Below are 24,848 nucleotides of genomic sequence, written 5' to 3' on the forward strand. Positions count from 1 at the left end.
TGTTGCAGATTAATGTTATTAAAGATTATTGATTTAATATTTTGTTGCACAATTCCATTTGCTATGTTTTAATTTTTATTCAAAATATGGGAAAATAGATTAAATTATTTCTAGTAAATAAATTACCTTTTAAGTGCATTTAATATTGTATAAGAGCTTTACATTAAGTTAATAAATTAATTACCTTTCATTTGAATAAATTTACTTGGGGTAAAACGGTTACCACAATTATAATGATCTTATGGAAGATGTTTCAATCACATAGCATCTAGAGTAAATGAGCATTTACCACCATAAAAAAATCCTTAAAAATGTTACTATACACAATTTTTAACATGGAAAATGAAGCTCCAAGGGTATATCCCTGCTTGAAAATGGCAAGATAGCTAAATGCATTAAGAAAAAAAACATATCTAAGGCATTCAATATGAGGTAGGCCTAAAGGATATGTTTAGGCCTCTACCAGACTGAGTTGTGGAAAATTTAGCATGGCAGATTCACATTCAAACAACTATAATACATCCTACAAACACAAACAATATTGTGATCAGGAAACTAAAATTTTATAGAGCATACTAAAAGTTATTACCTCTTCAATTCTGGATGTGTTTTTCTTGTTGAAATGTTTTCTTGGAACCCCGCTGAGATTGTATTCATTCTTTTGTAATCGCTTCTTTTCAGACTTCAATTGATTTCTATGTATCTGTATGTAAAAAATGAGTATTGCATATACAAAATATTTTTTCAAAATTAAAAACCCATCAAATTGGTTGTATCACCAACATCTGTCATCAAATGTCATGCATGTGAAATTACCTCTTTTTTCAGGGACACATTTTTTCTCTTTGAACTTGGACTTTGAAATTTTGTAGAAACCTTTGGACTTCCTAATTGAAACATATCCATTGTTTTTGAGGATTTATCACGACTGGCACCTGACCTCTTCTTCAAATCCTTTGTTAAAATCTGTTCTGAGCCTTTGTTTTCTTTTGGCTTCCCATTGCTAGGAGCCAATTCTACTTCTAAAATCTCTTCTAGAACTCTTTGAGCTGTTACTTTTTTTAAGTCTGCTGATTTAGTTTTACCTTTGAAATTGAATCTTTTGCCTGAACCTTTTCGTCGGCCTCGCCTGCAATGAGAAAGCCCTGAACCAGTGGGACTCCTCTCTAGTGTACCTTGCTCCTGATCTGTAGAATGCAGCCCTGTCAATTCTTCCCTTGAATGGTCTTCTTTTGTCTTGCATATATAGCTAACCTCAGATGCTACTAATTTCAAATCTGGTAATTCTGTTTCCTTTTGGAAACCTGGGTTGTATACCAAACTTTTCTGGTTACTTTGCATGGGCTGAGAAGTCCTCAGTCCATTAGAATCCTTCCCTGTGAGGCCTTGTGTATTTCCTAGATGTCTTAAATCTTCTGTCCTCTTTCGTGGTCGGCCTCGTTTTCGTTTAGGAGGGAACTGGACTTCTGCAACAGACATTATGATATTATCATCAACTGATTTGACTTCACTAGGTGCATTTTCTAATATCGAGTTATTCAACGACCTCATGGTTTTGGAAACATTATTATGACAGGCAACTATAAATTGGCCAGGCCTTTCCTCTGAACTTTTCCACACATCCTTGTGCTTTGCATTCATAGAAATTTTTGAGTTTAATTTATTTTGACACATTGATGATCTTTGCAAAGACGATTTATCTCTTTCGATTTGCTCATCACTATTTGGTATTGATGTTATAAGAGAAATATCATCTGCTGCAATTCTGGAGTTTTCTAATTTTGAATGTGCCAATTTTTTGTTCTTTACAACATCTGTTTTGCATCTTAAACTTCTTTGATGCTCTTGCTTATGTTGAGAGAGCTTTAAAGACTTAGAATCCATCCCTGACAAGCCTTCTCTGGTGTCTTGGGAGGTAAAATCTACTACTGCCCTCTTACTTAACTGGTCTCGTTTTCTCTTTGAAGAGACTAATGCTTCTGCAATGACTGTCATAACATTAGTCTCAGCTGTCTTGCCTTCATTTGCTATCATTTTTTCTGAATTATTTTTGTGACTGGCATCCAGTTTACTCTTTATACTTTTGGGCAACTTATGCATAGAACCTTTAATTTCTTTTAATTGCATATTGGTGAGATTCAACTCTGAGCCCAAGAATCCATCTAATACTCTTTCAATACTCACTGTTTTCAAATCTGGTAACTTGATTTTTCCTTTAGAATTGGATCTTTCGCCCAATTCTTTTGGAACCCCTTGCCTGTGATGGGGAGACTCTAAACCTTTTGAGAAACTTTCTGATGGATCTTGCTGCTGGTCCGAATAAGGCAACTCTGATGAGTCCTTATTATATTGATCTTGTTTCATCTTATAGGTATCCAAAACATTGAGAGATATAAATGCTGTTTCAGAAATACAATACTGTGTGGTTTCAGAGGCAAATAATTTTGAATCAGGTAACTCTGTTTTTCTTTGGACATCTGATTTGTAATCAGAGCTTCTTTCATGCTTTTGATTAGGTTGAGACACCTTCAACATTTTAGGATCCATTCCTGCCAAGCCTTGTCTAGAACCATCGGAGATCAAATCAGTTGTTACTTTACTCAAACAATCTCGTTTTCTTTTGGGAGAAACCGGTGCTTCTGCAACTTCATTATTATCCTGAATGGAAATTAACCTTTTCTTTGAATCCTTGGCTGAAGACTGTCCAGAACCCATATGTTCTACCAGCTGCATAGGTCCCAATTCTCCTCCCAGAATCCCCTGTGATAATCTTTCAGACTCCACTGTTGTCAAATCTGATAACACTATTCTTCTTTCAGAAATGGATCTTTTCCCTAGGCTTTTAAAGCATCCTTCTGTTCTGCTTTGATGCAACAATGCTATTTTAGAAAGATCATTATGTACACTTTCAGATCTTACTAACTTTGAATCTAGTGATCCTGTTCCTTTTTCGACATCTTCTTTATATCCATCAATTGTTTCTCGCCTTAGCTTAGCTTGAGATATTTTGAGCCCATTGTTATCCTTACCTACAACGATTTGTCTTTTCCCTTGGGAAACCTTATTTGCTACCCCCTTCTTTGGTCGGCCTCGTCTCCTTTTAGGAATGTCTGACACTTCTCCAACACACATCACAACATTATCATCAGCTGACTTGAATTTACTGGGTACCATTTCAAGTATTTTGTTCTTTGGTTGCTCCTTAAATTGCTCAAAATCCTTTTTAGATTCTGAATTTTTTATTTGTTTATAATCCTTAAATTTAGAAAGAACTACTGATTTTTTCTGTGTTTCACTACTATAATCTAGCTGTTCTTTAAGCATTTCTGGACATATTGTTTCACCAGGTATACAATCATTTCTGCTTTGTTTGGCTCCTTTCCTTCTGGTATTCTTCAAAAATTGTACTTTGCTATTCCCATATTGACATTTGGCGGCATTCTCATATGCATTACCACAGTCCTTCTGAACATGATTCGGTTGACAACACATAGAAAGAGAACATTAAAGATTAATTCACAATAATTAAGCCCTAAGAAAAACAGATCAAGGGAAAGTTAAACTGTTAAACAATAGGAAAAGTCTCAAATACTGACATCTGCCTCTGGGAATAGAGTTGCAGACTTGAAATGTCTTAATACGTCATCTCCAACAAGACAGGGAGGTAAATGGCTCCCATCAACCTGACATCATAAGAACTAATATTAATTTTAAGAAAAACCAGCACAAGTGCAATAAGACAAAATCATAAAATACCATCGTGTTCATTTTTGCACTAATGACAACACTAACATTGCATAGGAATTTTGAAAGATCCAAATAATAATTTCTACTTCATCAAATGACCAGAACTTCATCACAAACAGGACTGAGAATAGATGGGAAGTTTCGAATGTGCCATGTCAGTTTCACATGTTGCTTGGCAGTTTCCTTCATTGTATGGACATCTCCCACGTGTCATGACAGTTTTGTTTTGACAAATGTGGTGGTTTTGCTGGTGAGAAATGAGAAAGCATAATAACAACACAAACAGTGTCTCTTTCTGTTCTATGGAATTTGAGAATCTTTTAGTGAGAAATGCCGAAAAACAATACTCCTGGTGTTCTTTTTTATATTAGGCATAATCACAACAATGAGATTTGAGAGAATGTGATGGAAATCTCAGTTTGTTTTGGGAATTAAAATATTTTGGTACAGAGAGGAAGATGTAAATAGGAAGGTTATCATACATACTGTACCAAAAGATCTTTGTAACTGTTTTTTTCCAAACAACCTTAGTTCCAAAGTTTCAAGTCACTTTAGTGTTGTTCAAAGTTGTAACCATCACTAATTAGCAAAGATATGTGTACTGTGCCAAAATGCAAAAAGAGGCATCAAAATTCCCTAAAGGATGTAAATTATGTTTCACTATCAAACCTAAGGGTGGGGGAGGGTGGGGGAGAATGGTTGTACAGGCCTCTACATGTGCCTACTAGACCATGAAGGAGCATCTTTGTAGATTTTGTGAGGGGTTTGACTATGTCTAAGCATGGAGATGATAACTTGTAAGTTGTGTTACACAAATTGAGCAAGATGATGGATTTAAAGCCATAAAATTAGACAATAGAACGCATGAAGCTCCTCATTATTCTTTTCTAATCTTTTGTTGCAGTTCATTTTTCCTAAATATGTTGTTGCAGACAGGGATTCAATATTTTCTTAAGGTTTTGGACCACCCTATAAAGCAAGAAGGATACCAAGCTCAAAAGAAGCTTGACCTTCAATCCTCAAACAAATTGACAAAGGGTCATCATAATTAGGGCCATCGTCCAAGTAATAAGGGGCTACAACAGCAAACATCCAAAAACATGGGACAAGAAAGATAAGGGGTAGAACTAGACTCAGCAATGACAAGGGTAGTGAAACTTATTGAAGATTAAGCAAATCCATCTCAAAGTACAATAACAGTTGGAAAATTCTCGAGCCAAGTATGATGGACATGACCAGCCCTATCAAGAACAAGATATGAAGCTCAAACCTCTATGATATGGTCCATTTGTCAAAGTTGAAGCAGGAATGAATTCAGGCTTGAACAACTTTGAATCATAACAGCATACTCAATAGAATATTATGAGAATCTGCATATATATCAGCCATCCATGTTGGAGGAAGAAGAAGACAACTACTAGTCTTTATTGTAAACTTGATCTTAGATAATCAAGGAGAGTTGGAATAGTGTGTGATGTCAAAGTATAAGTCAAAGAGAAGAGGAGAAAAAAAGAGTCTTAGCTGATTGGCATTAAGGGAAAGACACCAAGGCAAGGGAAGGATACCTTGAGGAGCCAGTGAGAGAATGGACCCCAGATCTTCTAGACCACATAATATTTTGTGAGACCAGAAGCCTCTAGAAAAGGAGATGGATAATCCTTAAGGATCCAAAAAACAATTTAGTTCATCAAACAACTAGAACTCAAACATCAATAAATTAGAAAATAGGGAACAATTTGCATAATGGAGAAATTGTTGGATACAACAGGATAGTTGTAATCGTTGCTTTACTAACAAGGCAACTTCAAATATGTCATGGTGGTTCCATCTGGATGTGTGACAGTTTTACTGGCGAAAAATGAAAAGAAAAAATACCAGAAAAAGATAATGTGCCTTCCAATCATATGATGCTTTGGAATCCTTTAGTGTGGGAAAGGACACTCCCAAGTTCCATTTATATAAGGTATAAGCCCAATTGCAAGCAATCGGTGTTTAGGGAGTGTATAGGAGAGTCCAGTTGATTGTAGGTGCAAAACTACTTTGGGAACATAAAGGAAGTGCAAGTGTGTCATAATATTGTCGCACATGCTCTGTCAAGAGATCTTTGTAACTGGTTTTGGCCAAAGAAAGGAAAGGAAGCTGAAATATTACCACTTCTAGCTAGTTTAACCCCACAAAAGAATTTCTAGACTAAATTTTTTGAGTCAACCATGATTGTGGTCGATGCTTCTTATTGATTTCATCTTGTTTCATGTAAGTTGCAACTACAATATTATTTCACTTCCAAAAATTAAGAAACCATAATTACAGAACTTAAATACACTAATTTCTCTATCAATTTGAATTTAATTCAAGTATAGCAGCATTTATATTTGTAAACTTCTAGTAAAAATCAAATCTTGGGAAACTAAAAGCCATCTTTTGTTAGGAAAAAAATCTGGCATATAATTAGGAGCATTGAAGAATATATCTTTCTAGGGAATTTCTCCGCAAACCAAAAGACAGATATTTTTAATTTATCCAGATAAAATTAGGGAAAACAGGGAAAACATTGGACTAAGGATAGGGTTAAAAGAAAAATCAGAAAAAAGTAAAAACTGTTGCAATTTTTTTTAAAAACGTAAACCTAGATTTATTCTGAAAATTCCAACTTAAGCACAAAAAAGTTGCAATTACGCACCAAAAAAACTCTTAAAAATAAATGAAATCATGATTCATCATGTGATAAATCATGCAAAAAGTCAGGTTCCAAAAACCAGCATAAACATATTGACCTTATTAATTCAAGTACTCACAAGAAATTTTAGGCAATATAATGGCAGAGGCAATGATAAAAGATTTATTAGGAGGAATCTTGACAAATTAAAGATATATGCTTCTATGAAATTTAGGAGAAAACATCTCTAATATGATCTGACAAAAAAAATCCATTGTTGTATATGAATAAGACAGGAGCTATTGTTTAAGGTACTGGAAGCACAAGAAATATTATAAGTTATTTGGCATATATTAGTTAAGCTTCAGGATATTAGCTTCTGATCAAGCTATTTCCCAAAAGAAAAAGTGTTTTCATAGTAATCCAATATTAACCAATCCAATTCTCTAGATCAAGAAGCTGTATTGATAGACGAAAATATATTAATGTATAGGGAAAAAAAAATGCGTTTTCCAGTAACACAATTCGATTTATAACCAAGCAATGGAGTCTTCAATGAACTATTGTAATCTTTGAAGTATTTCATTCCATGATGATGAGAGTAATGTGGAGAAAGTTGAAACATTCAACAGCTGCCTACAAAGTTATTTACAACACCTATTTCTAAATCATGGACCTAAAGAGAAACCATTAATAAAAACCAAAATTCCACCATTTCCCATAAGAAATTTTAGACATAACTTTACAAAAAGGACAAAACTATAGCAAAAATGAATTGGTTGGAAAAAAGTGAACTGCAAACAAATAAAACTGACTCTAGCATTGGCTGCAATAATTGGAGCCTGAAGTCATAGGTAAGATAATAATATATTTTGGGGGCAAAGAGAATAGTTGTGAGAACCTTCACATATTTTTATAGTTTGAGAGAATGTAAAATTCCAAGTTCATACATCTCCGAAGACTATTAGCTTTCCCTAGGCAGTTTAAGGTATCTTTATTAGTTTTCTTCTATGGAAATTTAATTGCTCGTAATACCTAATGAGTACCAAATACAATGAAACCATTCATGTGGATTTATTTTTCTTACAATACCTAATTCTCACTGCATGTACATTTTGACCTATGAGGCAAAATACAAGGGTAATTTTATGGTTAAAGGATAAACCTAGAATAATCTCAATCTAGGTCCTGTGATGTTCACAGATTCACAATTCATGTTCTAGGAAAACAGAAAATACTAAATAATACTAGATACATTTAGGACATAAAGCAATAAAACCTTTAAATGGACGTCTTCACTCCCTTCTGAAGTCCTGTAGTATGATGGAAATGATACTGACATTGTACATTTTCCAACATTGCCCTCTTTATCTGTCAAATCCTTCGTAATCAAGAGGCCAAGGTCACACAAGATATAAAGGTTCTGCATGTTGAAATCCACCAATCAGTGAGTAAGCAAATGATTATATTAACACAGATAGTATTTGGAAACCATTCCCAAGGTAACTAGAACCATAGTAGAAAAAACCTCAGTATTGCTTGGCAAACCAAAACATAAAAAAAAATTCAATTGATAGCAATCAATAGGGGAAAACCAAGGAAATTAAGAAATACTGAAATTTCATAAAAATATATAAATGCATTTTTTTTAATTTCATGCCAAATCAGGATTGAGTTGTGATTTATGATAAACTCGCAATTTTCTCTTGCCTCGAGATTTGTGCCCGAGTCTATAAAAATGAATTGGAAACCCACTTCAAATTTAATAACCAAACAGTCCAAGCCATGATTACTCATTATAACATGCAATTTTTTCCAGATATTTTCTACTATAGAACAAAGTGCATTAATTGATATACAGTAAAAATTAGGAAAGCTTGCCTCTGACTTAGATTTCTCAACTGTGTCTTCTAATATCTTAATGGTTCGAAAGATTGTCATGAATAAGGGAATGCTATTGAGTTCCTTTACTTCCTTTGGATCACATTGTCTGCTTTGATCTTGCTGCAGTACTACTGAAAGAAAAAAGTGCAGCTGCCTACAAAATAATATGGATTAATGTATCTAGCAAAAATGGCTATTAATCTAGGGGAAATGATTAAGCCTTGCTACTTCAATGAATAACCGACATATATCTATCCACAAATACAAGTAAAAGTTGCAGATAGAAAAGTAAAAGCTTAGAAAGCATACTGATAAAATGGCTCAAATGCTTCTCCTCTTGGACCATAGTCAGAAACTGGAAAATCAGGATGGTGTGCTAGAGTGTGGATCAAATAACTCAACATATTTGCCAGGGAATCTTCATATGAATTTGAACACAATTGACTCAATTGAGTCTCTTGATGAATTGTCTTGATAAATTCAGCAAAGTATTGTCTAGTCTGCAAAAACAAAGCCATATTTAGAATATAAAACGAATAGAATCCATGCATAAGCACAATGGAGATCTCATTTCAGTCTTAACAATATTAGATTTATCACAGAAGCATTATGCAAGATGTGGAAGCTTAGATCTTGAGCAAATAGTCGAAAGAAATTCAAATTATACCTCTAAAATTTCATGTTTAGTTGCCACTGGTGTTATGAGAATGAATGCACAAGCATATTTACTTTCAAGATTCTTGTTTTTCAGGTATTGATGCACCTTAACAAGAAACTGTTTCCTCACATAAGGGCAAACATCCTGCAACAAGCACAAAAAAGCATGCTTTAGACTAATCAAATATAATGCTTGATAGTACAATTCATCCAACATGCAAAAGTCTCCTCTGTAATTAAATATGAATCTTTCATAGTTCAATCCATCCAACATAGGAGAAGATGTCAAAACACTCAAACAATGCAACAGTGACCCAATCAAACCAAGCAAAAAGACAATTCCAATATAAGGAACAAATATAAATTAACCAACAATATCAGAAAGCCATACAAATAACAGAATATGCTTAAAGCACAGTCACTAACCTGTGCAGTTCGCAGTGTCAAATGAAAAAGCTGGGGAGACACACAAGAATCCCACTGCATGGAAAGCCGCAAAACTGCTATCGCAGCAGCAAGCCTTAGATGAGCTTTGTCAACCTTGCTGCCAAAAAGTAGCATATCTTTTAACAATGAGAAAGTCCATTGTCATTTAAAGAATTATCATGTTCAACAAATATCAGCTTAAAATTTATGCATCCAAATGTTAAAATTATATATAACCACTCCATTTTCAAGTTTGACACATGAAATTAAAGCAAATATGGTCTTGATCAATGCACCTGGACTTCACATCTTCAGATATTTCACCAGCACTGATAAGTCTTGTAAGCACTCCAAACAAAGCTTTTATCCTTTTCCTTAATTGTGCATCCTTGTTAGGTAGATAACTTTTTACAAGTGTTTTGATACCGCATAACTACAACAAAGTACACTTGAATATAAACAATTATTTCACATCATAATAAGAATCCAGAAAACGATACAGACAAATCAAAGTAGTAGTCTAATGAAAATTAAAACTCTAGACAACTAATGCTTATATTTGGGGAAAAAAATTATGGAGACTAGGTAATTTTTCTTGTCATTGCACCTTCAAAAAGCATATTTCACTCCTGTCTTCCCATTCTGTTTTGCAAAGATCAGCCGGATTCTGGAAAAGAAAAGTTAAAAAAACTCTCAGTGCACCATTGGAGCTAAATTCCAAAAAATGGTGTAAACAAAGACAAATGAGAAAATAAAAATTAAAAAAAATATATTTTGAACTCATACGCTGCTTTTGTGAAGAAGTTTGCGACAAATAAACTGGATTATTCTCTCTTCTTCAGTCTCAAAAACTGGCATTGCAATCTGAGCAATGCAACCCAGCAATTGCAATACCTTTGGTAAATGGTCTCCATTCTCCAACATAACAACAAGCCTCTGCAGTAATATGAATTAATAAATTGAGTAGCAAGAATCAATCTTCAAAGTAGATAATAAATGTAATAAAATTAGAAAATATATCACAGCATGAAGCTAGTTTTTAACTATATTAAGAAATGTAAGATGCATAAAGAGAAAACATCTATCACATAACACCTTGTATAGTGCAGAAAGTGCATGTAATCCAGAATCCCTAATTGTTTCTGTGATAGCTTTCTCTGCATCCTTTGCCTGCTTTGTACTATCCTCTAAGCACAAGTTTTTGAGCAGAAAATCTGTTGAGCTGCATGCAAGCCAGTCATTTGAACAGAAAACCATAATTTAAAGTTATATTCAAAGCTTGGTTAACAAGACATCAAAAGCAAAATGGAATATGTGTATTAACTTACCCACTTATCTCAAACATGTTTTTGTCGATAATCCTGCCTGTCTTTGACAGAATGCATACAACTCCCTCTTTAATTTGATCATCATCATTTTCAAGCAGCTGAAGTAAATCTTTTTCTGAACCCTCAATAGTAGAAGGGAAAATTCCAGCAAAAAACTGAGATAAAGTGTTAAATTAGATGCAAAAAACCAATGGATAAAACATGACACAAAAAAGATATAAGTCCATTTTAAAGGTGAAATGTACATTCAGAAGACAGAAGGAAGTAGCATAACAAGTTAGATGTCAGCAAGGGCATATACCGGCCTGGAAAGATATAATAAGCATTTAAAGTAATCTCAAAACATCACCACTCTTGAAGCACCACCATAATTAAACAACTGAATCTCCAAGCAAAACAAAATGCATTTGTAAAATAAATACACCAATCAAGCTTCCAAAATATTTATCTATTATATGTGATGCACAAGCTTCCATAGAAGGTTTCAAAATGAAAATAATTCATACAATGAAATCAACAATGGCACCTAAAGAACAAGGAACGCAAAGAAACATCCTTGTAAATAAATAAACAGTTTAAACCATAGTTACAAGACTCACCCAAACTCGGTGAGTCCAAGGGTGAGCCAGGTAAAACAAGACCCAAAGACCTGAGAACCGGGTCTAGGCGAGTCTTGCAAGACTCATCGAGTTTGTAAGACTCGTCAAACTCGGCGAATCCTGCAGGCCAAAATTGGCTAGGATAGGGGGGAAAGGGGGGGGAATTAAAAAAAGATAATAAATACAATTGTACAACATTAATCCAACATTTTAGTTTAAAAAAAAGTGTACAACCTTTCAATGCTTGTTTGGTTTATGACATTCCCATCTAGTATTTACAAAAAAAATATAAATATGGTGCACTCCATGAACATAGCTGTTGTTTTGAAGGTCTTCATTTGGGCTTGGTGGCAGAAGCTCCACCCCTTGACCCTATTTAGATGTTGCTCCCAAACCCCCAACAAACTAAAGTCTAAGCAAGTAATAGGCCAACGATGAATCATGGTCATAAAATCTACAAAGGACATATCCCCTATTGCATATCTCTACATCTTCATTGTCAAAGCCACAATCAAGCATCATCTTGTTTCATACATTGGACAACTTATTTAGTATACAAGGACTACCACAGGCAAAGTTGGCATGCTACAGTCATTGTACTACTTAATACAAGTTAAGTCATAGTTGGCAAGAAATGCCATTTTCACAATGCAAAAATGTATCATACTACCCTACATAGACAACTCATAGAACAATCCCATCCATTACTATCCTAGGTAAGGTCAAACTAGAACATAACCATTTATCTTTTTTACTTAATAGTTTCTCTTTGTTAATAAGCTTGACAACAAAATATGCAATCTTAAAGGCTTCAAGAAAACTTTAATAGTAAATTTCACACCTGAATATGCACCAGCCATTGACACACAAGAAAATATCATGGCTACATCATCTAGAACCTATCCTAGATGCTAGCGCATGACTCGCCGTGATGTTGGGATGAGTAATGTAGGCTCCTCTGAGTCATAGACTTATATTTTTAGTTTTGATATTTGTTTTGATGCCATGGATTTCAGATTCCATGAGTTTTGTATAAATTTGACAATATTTTATATATCTAAATGTGTTATTTCCTTCAGCTAAAATTTCAATTTATACTTATGTGATCAATACATATAATTGTGTATGTGATCAAAGTAGCTTCTATTTGATGAGGTTATTGTGTCTTTAAGTTCTATTTATTAAAGGGTTGCATGAAACAAGTTTTAAATCCTTAAAAATCTTTGAGTTTCTTGGGTTCTTCAATTTGTTGAGTCTAGGCATCGAGTTTGACTCCAAGTCCAAGTCTGAGTCGAAAATCAACTTGCCAAGTCTGGGTCGAGTCCAACTCTTGTAACATTGGTTGAAACAGACAACCTAACTTCCATTTTATTAGAACTAGATGCATAAATAAGGTCTTTCTAGAGGTAAATGAAATATCTATTACTTTTTATCTAAGTTACCAAATCATTATTTTCTCTTCATCACCACCAAACCCAACAAGCTATTATCTTAAATAATCTAGCCACTAGGGCACATTTTGGATACATAATGATGAGAACATCGACCAAGAGATCGCCCTCGTAATCAATGTCTTCAAATTGAATGCATACAAGAGAAAACACACAATAAAAGCATTCAAATGAGCCAAATCTTGGTATATCTCCAAACTCCAAGAATACAACCTTGCTAACCTCTCAATTGCCTCTCTCCCCTACATTGTAGGCATTTCCAACAAAATTTCCAAAATTATTCATAAAAGGGCCTTAAATGTGCCTTCAAACCCATCTTAACTATGGAAACCTTATCCCTTCACTCAACAACCCCAAAGGCCAATTTCTTATCTTAGGGGTCTATGTGTGTTCTTGTGTGTAATGCCCCCTATTGTAAATGCCCTAGTTTTTGCCCTAAAATCACAATTCCAAGTAACTTTCCTCCTAGAGTTAGACACATAAAATTAATCATAAGATACCTCTAACTTATTGGGGAAATTCAACCATAGGGAAGCTAGAATAAGGTGACTTGATAGGGTGTCTTATAGATCCTCTACCCTAGGCCCAAGAGTGGATATATCATCCCTCTTGGCCTCATGTGGCATGTGCCATCCATATGAGGTGGTGTACCTAGTGAGGTGTCCTATACCCGATCCCCCTCATCTTTCCATCCATTTCCCACTTCCTATGATCCGACTTCTTGGTGTGTTAATTCACCATGATTGAGGGATAAGGTTAATCACAACAGGGTGCCCTAGAAACCCATCTCTTCTAAGCCCAAAGGCAGTACCCTCTGTACCCCCTTAGTCTCATGGGACCGTTTGGTCAACACCATGAGGTGGCATATCTAGAAGAGTGCCCCATCAACATACCCCTATTGTGACCCCTCATTTCCACTACCATGGCTGACTTTAATAATCAATCAGTATACATTAAGAATCCAGTATTATACATGTGTTCTACAAATAATAATCAGACATAATCAACAACATATCATTAATCAGTAATGAGCAGGTATTAATAATATTCACTATGCTCTGTAAGCAGTCATAAACAACAAGGTATTATCAATCAACGGTGTGCAAATATATATATACAGTATTTACTATGTTTAGAGAACTCATACCAAACCCCAATATTGAATTTCACTACAATATATTATAATACCTTATGAAATGCCCGATCAGATTCATTACATGCTCCTCCTTGAATGCTTGCGTATTCCTTTTATACCCCTCCATCAGGTTGGTAGGGTGGTGACTTTCCTTCAGGGTTGTGACCATTTGCATTGGAGTGTGTCTATTTGCTATCAATCGCGACTCTTCAGAAACCAATCGCCTTTCTTAATCCATGATTGTTTAAGTCTAATTAATCCTCCATCATTTTAGGGAAGATTGTTGTTAGGAGAGTAGAAGGAAGGTGATCCATAAGGTCATAGATGGAATACTTGCAGAATACTTGGTGAGTTTTGAAAGACTCGCAAATTTTTTTGCTCGGCAAGAATTTACACCATTTACTCGCACAAAAAACTTGCAATGTTTTTGATGAGTTTTTCACAAAAACTAGGCAAGTCTCTAGCAAAAACTCGGTTGCATAAAAAAAAGGCCCAAACATAACAAAAATTAATCTAAATTATTTTTTTTCAAGTCAGTGTCATTCTCTTCATCAGAATATAAACATGAAATATAACTTAAAGTATAAGTCTTTCTTATACATTAAGTTATATTTCATTAAAATATTTACATGAAATATAACATTTAAGTATAATTCTTTCTTATACTTTAAGTTATATTTCATCTATATATTGGCAAGATGTTTGAGAGTGGTTTCAGATCTCTAGGAGTTATAATGCAAATCTTAGGTTTTAAAAGATCTTTTAAAGTCTCAAACTTAGTCAAATTTCAATAACCAGTAGGCTCCTCAACATTCTCTCGCTCTCTCTATCTCACTCACTTTATCTGCCCCGAATTTTAGACCTATTTATCTCCCTATCACTCTTCCTCTATCCCCTCTCTCTACCACTCTCTATCTCACTCTCTCCTCTCTCCCCCAAGATCTAGACCTATCTTTCTATCCCTCACTCTCTCACACCTAGACCCTCGCGAGGGGTACTACCCTCAACCTCATTTTGGCAAGGTGGAGGAGCCACATCGGACTACTGGCATTGGATCCTCTAGTTCTATCTCTCCCCTAGTTTTCACTAGAGTTGGGAAGAGGAAGATGTAAAACATTTTGATGTAATATTTACTTTTAGTTTTACAAAAACAATTTGCTATTTCATTTTGTTTGAGTCTATCAGCCATCAACATTCCACAAGAGGATGCCATTTTGTACCCAATTTGCATTTAAATCAATCAAATATATCTAGACTTAGGTTGCTTCTTTTGTGTACTCATTTATTGACTCATTGGATGCATCTCCTCATTGAATTTTGCAAAAAAATGCACTTCTAGCTAAATTTAAGCTTTTTTTTTGGTTGCCAAATTTTTTTCTGGCCTTGGCGAGTTTTCCAACTATGCATAAGGTAATCATTATTTGCTATGCGCACAATAATATTCACGATCTGCTGCTATCATTCTAGTCAATTTTAGGAATAAGAAATTGTGAAGTCTTACTATTGTAAGACAATTTCTTATTAAGATCTGTTGATAATGGGTGCCAGATCAGGGCGTGACATTGTGGGCTACCCTCTACTCTTAAGATTGATTTCTGAAGTGATGCCAGTATCAACGAACAAAGTGTCGACATTAGACTTGACCAAATCTTTAAATCTGCACTAACCAAACACTTCATCACCAAACACCATATTTGCTTAGAGGATACTCAAATCCTAGTCGAAGAAGGTAACTACTTCAAGAGAAAACTGAAAGAGGCTTGAACACTTGAACAAAGTTATTAGATTAGAGTTCTTTCTTCCCTTTTCATACACATACACACACTAGTCTTTCCAATTCATCTTCATTCTTGTTGTGCTCTACACCACATTCCTTGTCTCTAACAGGAGCCCTCGCTGTTTTTAGAGAGAGAGAGAGTGAGCTCTGGGACGTGTGCATCAAAATCAAACCTTTTTGTCTCCCTATCCTATAGAAATGTCCAAGCTTTGGGTTAAGAGAGCTTGAGTGTCTTCCAAAAGTTCGCCGAAAGCATGTGCCAAATTACTTAGCAAGGGGCCTAGGAAAGAACCTAAGTTTGGGGTTTATAGCTTGTGAAAGTTCGAAGTTTTTGTTTGAAGAAACTTCAGCATTTGCTAAGGCTTCCACCTGATAACCCCCTTAATAATGTCAAAAATTTCACCAAAGTTCTCCAAAATTTGAACAAAATATGGTATTATCAGAGACAACCACTTGCTAATCCCCTTCAAAAGTCTGGAAAATATACCCAAGTTCCCTGTTTATGACACAACTTCGGTGTTTGCAGAGTCTCGGGTCTGAGAAGTTTGAGGTTAGGACCAAAGTCTAGGCCAGGGGTCATGATTTCCTCAAAGTTCATGCATTTGCAGAGAATAAGGGGTGAATCTCAGTCGAGCTTCAAGCCAAAAACATCAAAGACCCCCCTCACAAGTATGAACAAAGGATACCAGCATTAAATCAATGTGTTTGAGAAGAGTATGGACTGAGAGAGTAAAAGAAAAACAAGGCATTAAGCCAAGTACAAATAGACCTCGATAGGAGCAACTTCATTCTTTTACCCGAGCCAAGGTTCATGTTGCGTTTAGGAAAACTTCGGAGTTTTCAAGACCAAAAGCATACCAAAAAAAATGCTAAACCCGAACTAAACACCAAAGTTGGTAAAGTTTGAACAAAGTTCGGTGTTGATAGGCCAAACCACTTGCTAAACCCGATAAAAACACCGAAGTTGGTCACACTTTGAGTAAAGTTCAGCATTTTCAAGTCTTTGTGCTTGAATACCCCTTTGAAAGGTCCGAACGTTTCACCGAAGTTCCTCTAAGACGTAAAATATTTGATGTTTTCTAAGCCTTTGGCTTGAAAGTCCCATTCAAAGGGGCAAAGTTTAGACCAAGTTTAGTGATTTTCCTTCCAAACTTTGGTGGTTGTAAAGCATGATCTTGGTACTCCTTCAAAGGCCTAAGTTTAGGCCAAACAATCCAAGTTGTGTTGTGAATGGAGCATTGTTTCCAATGATCTTGATAGCCCTTCCTATGCCGAAGCAAAGGCCCAACTTCCTCATGGAGTATTAGGATTCAACAATGTCCTTGGTGATCCCTCAAATGTTAAGTCTTCTTTCCCAAGGTTGTCTCAAAGGTGGGATTGGAGCCATCAAAGGTCTTTCCTAGACCATTGAAGTAACCTTCCAAGGCTAGTGCTGATCAAGGCTCAAATTTAAGGAAAATCTTCACTCCTAAAGTGTTCATCCCAAACCAATACAACTCATCACTTCCTCAAAGCTCAAAGACCTTCTCAGGCACGATAGTGTTCAAATCCTTTGGGGAATGAGTGAAGTGTTAAATGATGATTGATCCTTGACCCATGTGTTCATGCAGGATGGAGGACACGAAGGATACCATGTGGAGATGCTTGGGATTAAACACTACCATCCAAAACACCGATTGAGCCGAAGGATTCCCAAGGCAAAGCCAGAGGAAGAATGCCATGCTAGCACCCTAAAGATGTCAATGAATGGACCCAAGGACGAAGCAAGAAGGGTTGGACAAGCAAAGACCCCTACCACCATCAGCATGGCAGCAAGGTGAAAGTCGAGCCAAAGGATTGAAGGAAGGATCACAGAGCAACGTGTTGATTGGTGTTGTTTCCATAATTCTGAAAGGCATTGACAAAACACAGAATGCTACAAGAGTATCCAAAAACAAAAAATGAATAGCTAGAAATAACAAAAAGCGAATTTATTTGTAAAAGCAATTTCTTTATTGTAAAATGACTACTTGTGGGCCCGGTTTAATTTGATTCCAAAGGGAACCACAAGTCAATTATTTCCTAGCTACCGGATTTACCCCTTTTGTGCCTCCAGCCTAATGAATTTTTTGTCTTCTAGTGAGATTAATTGGAAAAAGTTTGAGGTGGCTAAAAGGGTGGTTGATGGTTGTTGAAATTATTAACCAAAAAGTTGTCAGAGCTTCTAGAAGGCAAATCAGAGCCATTGGATCGATTAAATCCTAGCCATTGATTCAGAATGTAAAATCTATAAACGGCCAATGCCTCTCTCATTGAAAAGGGTTAGAACAGTTAGATAGTTAGGATTTTATAGGCTAGCAGGTTAGAGATAGCTGTAATTAGGAGTAGAAGTAGAATAGAATAGGATTGCTGGACAAAAATTGTTGTAATAATAGCTTGAGTAGATGAACAAAGCATTGAAACATGCTATTTTGCCATTTGCCCTAACTTGTTTGCATGGTTTCTCTCCATCTAGCCAATAAAAGTTTAGTGATCTTAATAGTGAAGTGTGAGGGTATTTGATTTGATTTCAGGTTCATACCATTGGAGGCTTGCTGACTATAAGTCTTCGTGCATGGTTAATCTGTAATGTCCCCTTCTCAGCTCTAGACTGTTAGATGGATCTTTACCCTATTCTGAAAACCCGTAGGCTAATCAAAGACTAAATTTGGGTTTCCATCTTTAGGGTGGATTTCAGAGGGGTGTTTGTGGGAGTTTGGCAGTTTGCCTTCTGGGTTTTTCTAGGTTTCTCGAGAGCTTTAGAGTGGAATGGCATGCAAGATCATCAAAGAAGCTTTCCAGATTACCTATTTTTAGTAATTCACAATGACTTCTCAGAATATGCTCAAATGGAGATTGGAGTCACTATTTTTAGCAGTATGTTGTTTTTAGTGTTATTTTAGTAAATGCTATTTTAAGCAGTACAGTTGGGCAGCAAGGTAACACTTGGGTTCTATTTTCGACAATCTTATTTAGTAGTGGTCTCTCCAAGATTCTTAGAATCTATTTTTGGTAAATAAATAATAGGTTATTTACTTAATATTATTTTTGTATGACTTGGGCGATATTCAATATATTTTTCGTAAATTCAAAAAGGTGTCTTTGGGTGTCCAAGCTAGACTTGGAAAATAAGGAAATATTTTAAGATGAATAGAAATTCATATTTGGTGTCCAACTTTGGAAATAGAAAAAGAGAAGCAAAAAAATATAAGTTATATTTTATTTCCTTAATGAGGCATCCACTTTCGAGGGAAAAGTGAATTCAAAATTCTTGGTCTCAAGCTTATAAATAGGGCCCTCTTTTTCATTTGGTATGTTGGATATTAAGATAACGAAGTGTTGCCAAAAGGCTTTCAAAGTCTTAGCTTTGGGGTTGCGTGTTGGTTGCAGTTTCGAGTTTCAAAAGACAACTCCTAGCTGATTGGAGCAGCTTCATTCAAAGGTTGCCATTGGATTCAGCAGAGAAGTTCTTAATTTTTGGTTGTGGAAACCCTCTTGCTGATTTCACATTCTTACTCACCCTGGTTGGAGGACTGAACTGATTTTTGTGGGTATGGATTCATTCTTCTCCTATGCCCTAGGCGTCCATGTGCTCCACATTTGTGTGATTTAAGGAGGATTGTGTGATTTTAAAAGCCGATTGACCCAGCTTGTTGTTCATACCACGTTTGGGGGCTGCATCGGAGTGTGTGTTGTCTATTTGGGTTGATCTCGGATTGTTGTACTTACTTGGTCGTCCAGCCTCTGTGCCTCATTTGCTTCCAATTTGGGCTCATTTGGAGGTGATTCAAGAGAGATACAAACATAACAGTCATTTTCTGGGTGTTTGTTCAGGAAAATCAGAATATTGCTCTCACAAATCAGAGTTGGTAAACACTGTCCAAATTCTCTATTTTCATTATGTTTAAGTTGGCATCGAGTTTGGATTAGACATTCTATGGATTATCAATGATATTGTGATGGCATCCCTAATTTCATAGTTAGCTTTGTATCAGTTGATTTAGTAGTACTAAACAGCTTGCTTAGTTTCAGTTTTTGAAGCTAACTCTTTCCCACTGAATAAGTGGAAGTGGCTAGTTATACCGCCAAGTTTTTGCTACAATAAGTTTCTGGTTCTTCATTTTGTTTTCCCCACTGAAAAAAGTGGAAGTGGTTAGTTATACCGCCAAGTTTTGCTTTCAATAAGCCTTTAGTTGATCTTTTGTAATCCCCCACTAAATAAGTGGAAGTGGAAGTGGAAGTAGCTAGTCATGCCAACATAATGTAGTGTTGTTCAATGTTTTATCTTATCCTCCCACTGCACAAGTGGTTGAGATGGCTTATTTTTGCTTATTGCTAACGCTAATGGGTGCTAATTTTATGTTCAAAAACGGAAAAAAACTAAGAGGGTTATTTCATAGTTTGAACCTATTCTTAATCTTAGTTCAACTATGAGTGTTTGTTTTGGATTGCGCCAAAATTGGCTATCCAGATGAATGTTAGTGGTCTAAAAATCCTTCATCCCCTTTGGAGCTCGCACCATTCCCATAAAGTTGTGAGTTTATCTATGGCTGAGCAAGAACTAGTTTATTCGAAATCTGTCTACCTACAGCACTAGCTGTTACTATCATTGTCCTTAGGATCTCTAAACCCTAATAATTTTGTTATTTATTTCACCCGGTTCAAGAATCAAAGCACCGCTAGATGTAGGCCAGCTTGTAAAATGCATAAGTCCCCTCTTGTTTATCAGCAATACACATCAACTGCTGAGTTATGACAGTTGGAACCTTGAGACTATCCCCTATGATCAGTCCCAATAGCATTAGGGATTTCCTTATCCAAGAGAGAATAGGATACAGTCGGCATTCTAATCTGTGTTGACCAAAAGAAGCAACAACAGCTCATTTTCGCCATCAACAAATCTCTCCTTTATGATTTGGCATGATTTTTCAAATCATTTCATTTTTTTCCTAATGCCTTGTTATTCTTTGTTTATATATATATATAAACACACATGCATACACACACATACATGCATACTTACCTACATACATACATACATACATATATGTAAACGCATATACATACAAACACACACATTCTCTAGATGTTCTCTCTCACACACACACACACACATATATAATAGTCTTTCCAATTCATCTTCATATATATATATATATATATATATATATATATTTCAAATCATTTCATTTTTTTTCCTAGTGCCTTGTTAATTCTTTGTGTGTGTGTGTGTATAAACACATGCATACACACACATACATATAGACATCCATCCATCCATCCATACACACACACACATACATGCATACACTCATTCACACATACATACATGCGATCACTGCTTGATCTAAAAGCATTAATGTTCCAAGATAGAAAGATATGCATTGCAAATGAGTGAGTGATAGGAAAACTTCATACTTAAGAATGGACCAAAAATTAGACCCCCAGGCATGCGTAGGCTAATATAATCTCTAGATGTTCCTCCGTGTAGAAAAACTAGAATCTACAGGGAGCACTTGGAGATATTGAAAATCAAGACCTTAGTTTTGGGGAGAGGCAATGCATGAAAAGTTTGAGATCATGATTGAAGGAGGATCTATAACATGTAGGCTGAAAAAGTTGCTTGAGACATGGTACAACGTATTGGTGGCGACACAAATGTTGGTTGTAGCAGAATTAGGCAAGCCTTGCATTCCAAATACAATCTTTCATGACCATAGGGTTGATCATTAGACCGGAACAGATTTACTGCTTATATTGTTGTTCATATATATCTAGAAAAGGAACTATCAGTACAATGGACCTTCTAAAGAACATGAAATAGGTAGAAAGCTCTTTACCACAAGTAGGTTCATGCTTGACAAAACAATGTTGTCATTCCCAGCTAGCTTATTCGAGGAAATCTCATTAAGTATTTCCCTCACATGCTCTTTGCCAAAAAGTAAATAAGAACATCTAGCAGTAAGTATCTTCATAAACTCGTATAGAGGATGCCTCTCACCAAGCTGCTCAAGCAAGTCATCCTTTACAAAAAAAGAAAACAAAAGCAAGTTTAGTTGCACAAAATACAAACACACCTTTTAATTGCAACATATGTGTCAATTTGAGATTCAGGATTGCATCCAGATTTTGATGAAAGGAGTATCAAATAGGTAATGTAAAATGTGATTTACAGATTATTAAAACCTACACGCATGGATTGAGCATTTATAAAAGACAGGCCCGGATCAAGTAAACTTGATAAATCTTTCCAAATATTATCATTATTTATTTGGAACAAATTTAAAAAGCTTTCCTCGGCTTTGGCAGGATCTTCAAATGATCCTGACATTTTTCTGAAACAACTACAAATCTTAATTTGCAGCTCTGCCGAATTATCTTCCTGCAAGTCAGAAAATCATTCAAGTGACATTCTATGATTATCCATCCAATTTAAAGTACAATTCAATAGCCACAAATGATATCAACATTTTTTAAAGTAAAATCAACTACCTTCATTTTTCTGCAGGATGACAGAAAACTTTTCATTTTTAATTGGAAACTGCAAGGAAGAATACAATATTCTCAATATCCCACCAGAAGATAATATTTTTCAAGTGAGAGAAAGCCAAACGACACACTTAAAATGGAACCATAGAAACAAAGTACTCGTGCTAAGTAAAACATCAAGAAAATTTTACCTCCAATATACTACCAAAGTCTAATTACAAGAAGGATATGATAACCAAATTAGAAATGTGCATGTAAAGTAACTATAACTGTGCACATTGAAATAAGTTAACCTTTGCTTTTGAGCCAGAATTTTTCCCAAAGCTTTGACCTCAGCTTTTTCCAATTGAGAAAAAGATGCAATCCAACGTTTCACCCTTTCTGCAAGTGGAAGATCAGAAGGATAAATTGATTCAAAGAAATCCAATTCATCTGTTTGAGGCCTGCCCACAATCAACCAAATCAGCTGAACCTTTTGTCAGAAATAGCATTTTTATTCATATGCCCAAAAGAACAACTTCATTGCATTATTATAAGCATACAGAGGCAAAACTCATCAGCCCACATCAATTATTTTAGCATTTCCATAATATGAATTAGTTAAGAAATTTAGAAGCCTGTAGTAACTAAACTAAATAGCAAACATTTCACAGTCCAGGTTGGCTTCCATAATTACAAAAATATCAGACCTGAAATCCTTTTCAGAACAAGATCTCAGAACTTCTCCAGGAATCCAATCTAACTCAAAGCTACTAACATAGTCACCCGAGCAGTTTGAACAATAAACTTTATAAAGTTCTGTAAGCTTATCCAATGAGTAGATCCGAACAGAAACCTGTATTTTTTTCCAAATTTTTTATTTATAGTTATAGCTGGTCATAGGAAATAATGTCAACTAAGAGCACTCAAATAATATAAATGTTGAGCAAATACTATTTTGTCATGAAGGCAATCTGCAACTTGTCGAATTGTATCAGAAGGAATAGCTTTTAGGTTACACTTTGCTACATCACAAATTGCTGCCACAACATTCTTCCGAACAGCTTCCTCAAAATCCAATAGCCGTTCACCGAGAGCAGCTGAAATATTTCAAGAATTCTTGATCAGCAACCTGAAATTCACGATCATACAAATGGGGTAGTACCAAAACAAGATTCAAAATTAAGTTTTATTTTATCTTCCCACCAATAATATAAGGAGCGTCAGGCCTGAAAGGATTTGACAATAGGCACTTCTTTCCATGTTCAACCACTGCTAAGCGAACATCAACAGCCTTATCTCCAAATCTCTTTAAAAATTCAGAGACAAGTGGTTGGAACTCTTCTGAAAGAGGACATGGAATGGAGAGGAGGCGTCCAACAAGATTTACATAATTTAACCGCACATCCAATTGTTCTGTCTGTAACAAATCAGTCACCATGCATCAGAAAAAATTAAGGAAGCATACAGCTTACATGACATATGCATAGCTACAACTCAAACCAAAAATATATAAACAAACAAAAATTCTCAAATGGAATAAATCAAATTCTACTCAACTATTTGTAGATATCTACCATAGAATCAGATTAAGCCCACTAAAGATCTATACGGGCAAGACCCTACATCACATCAGTAATAATAAAAAATTTGGTTTGCTGCATCAATACCAGAAGAAACTGAGTCAAATGTGGAATAAGAGACTCCAACATCTCGGGTGCACACTTATAAATGCCAAAGATAATCTCATCATAATCATTGTATAGATTGCGTTCAGATTTTCTTTCTGGTGACATAAGCGAGGTAAGAAACAGATGCACATTTAGTTTAAGCTTGCCCGCCAAGCATTTCACTACATTCCCTGCTATTCTATAGGCAGCTGGACACCTTTCCTGAATATAATACCAAATATAAAGCAGGTTTAGAATGTTTCACATAAACATAGGAATAATGGCCATAATTTCCTATAATAAATTTGACCTACACAATATTTCCAACAAAAGTTTCTTAAAAACGGTAACACCAATGCCCTTTATCGCATCATCGAACAAATACATTTAGGAGCATTCAGGAAGTCCTAGAGCTTAACAGAGAAAATTTAACCATACCCTGTTTGCTCTTCTTAATCTGCTTAATAGGGCAAATAATAACTGCTCTGAAATTATTTCACTCTCATCAAGAACTGAAATCATTATTGTTTCCATCAATGCAAGTACACTGTCTGGGTGATCTTCTCTGCACGGATAACATATCTTAGTCATCTCAATAGAAACATGACATACAGGTAATAACATTGTTTTGATGACAAAAACTATTTATTATATTAAGAAAGGTACATGTCTACAAAACAGCTATACTGCATATATAACTGGGCATAACCAGGAGAAGTGGAAACCGAGGAATAGCCAAGACTATATGGCACCCATACTAAACTTATTACCAATATTTCTTCAACGTGCATGCAAACAAAAATTAACTTTTAAAATTTCAACAGCGAATTGACAGTTGTTATATTGAGAACAAAACAACAACGAGACATATTCAGAGACTTTATTTACTTGGATCCCTAAACATTCACAAGCAGCTCTGTTGTGTATTCCAAGTGATCACATTATGTCTACAATAAGGAGATAAGGGAGAGAGGGGGAGATACAAGCATATAAAGAGGGATAGATAGATGGGGAAGAGATATAAAGAGGGGT

At 35.4% G+C, this 24,848-nt stretch overlaps 1 protein-coding gene across 6 annotated transcripts in view; it reads right to left on the reverse strand.

Annotated features, from left to right (window-relative positions):
• The window catches only part of LOC131027336 (sister chromatid cohesion protein PDS5 homolog A), a 188,996-nt gene that overhangs the window by 49,762 nt on the left and 114,386 nt on the right, over window positions 1-24,848 (reverse strand). For 4 of the 6 annotated variants that reach the window (XR_009102483.2, XR_009102484.2, XM_057957358.2 and 1 more), the window contains exons 4-25: window positions 24,255-24,381; window positions 23,817-24,038; window positions 23,353-23,566; window positions 23,101-23,246; window positions 22,857-23,002; window positions 22,461-22,610; window positions 22,171-22,219; window positions 21,869-22,060; window positions 21,519-21,701; window positions 10,699-10,853; window positions 10,466-10,592; window positions 10,157-10,306; window positions 9,978-10,037; window positions 9,667-9,803; window positions 9,371-9,488; window positions 8,955-9,089; window positions 8,597-8,787; window positions 8,285-8,441; window positions 7,683-7,826; window positions 3,597-3,683; window positions 817-3,465; window positions 590-703 (exon numbers count right to left, since the gene is read on the reverse strand). Coding sequence is in view for 4 of the 6 variants with exons in the window: in XM_057957358.2 (XP_057813341.1) it covers window positions 590-703; window positions 817-3,465; window positions 3,597-3,683; window positions 7,683-7,826; window positions 8,285-8,441; window positions 8,597-8,787; window positions 8,955-9,089; window positions 9,371-9,488; window positions 9,667-9,803; window positions 9,978-10,037; window positions 10,157-10,306; window positions 10,466-10,592; window positions 10,699-10,853; window positions 21,519-21,701; window positions 21,869-22,060; window positions 22,171-22,219; window positions 22,461-22,610; window positions 22,857-23,002; window positions 23,101-23,246; window positions 23,353-23,566; window positions 23,817-24,038; window positions 24,255-24,381 (5,653 nt within the window). In the remaining 2 variants the exon portion in view is untranslated. The remainder of the gene's footprint in view (window positions 1-589; window positions 704-816; window positions 3,466-3,596; window positions 3,684-7,682; window positions 7,827-8,284; window positions 8,442-8,596; window positions 8,788-8,954; window positions 9,090-9,370; window positions 9,489-9,666; window positions 9,804-9,977; window positions 10,038-10,156; window positions 10,307-10,465; window positions 10,593-10,698; window positions 10,854-21,518; window positions 21,702-21,868; window positions 22,061-22,170; window positions 22,220-22,460; window positions 22,611-22,856; window positions 23,003-23,100; window positions 23,247-23,352; window positions 23,567-23,816; window positions 24,039-24,254; window positions 24,382-24,848) is intronic. The other 2 variants (XM_057957360.2, XM_057957361.2) reach the window with 2 other exon arrangements.

Source organism: Cryptomeria japonica, chromosome 3 (assembly GCF_030272615.1).
Source record: "Cryptomeria japonica chromosome 3, Sugi_1.0, whole genome shotgun sequence".
NCBI classification, from domain to species: domain Eukaryota; kingdom Viridiplantae; phylum Streptophyta; class Pinopsida; order Cupressales; family Cupressaceae; genus Cryptomeria; species Cryptomeria japonica.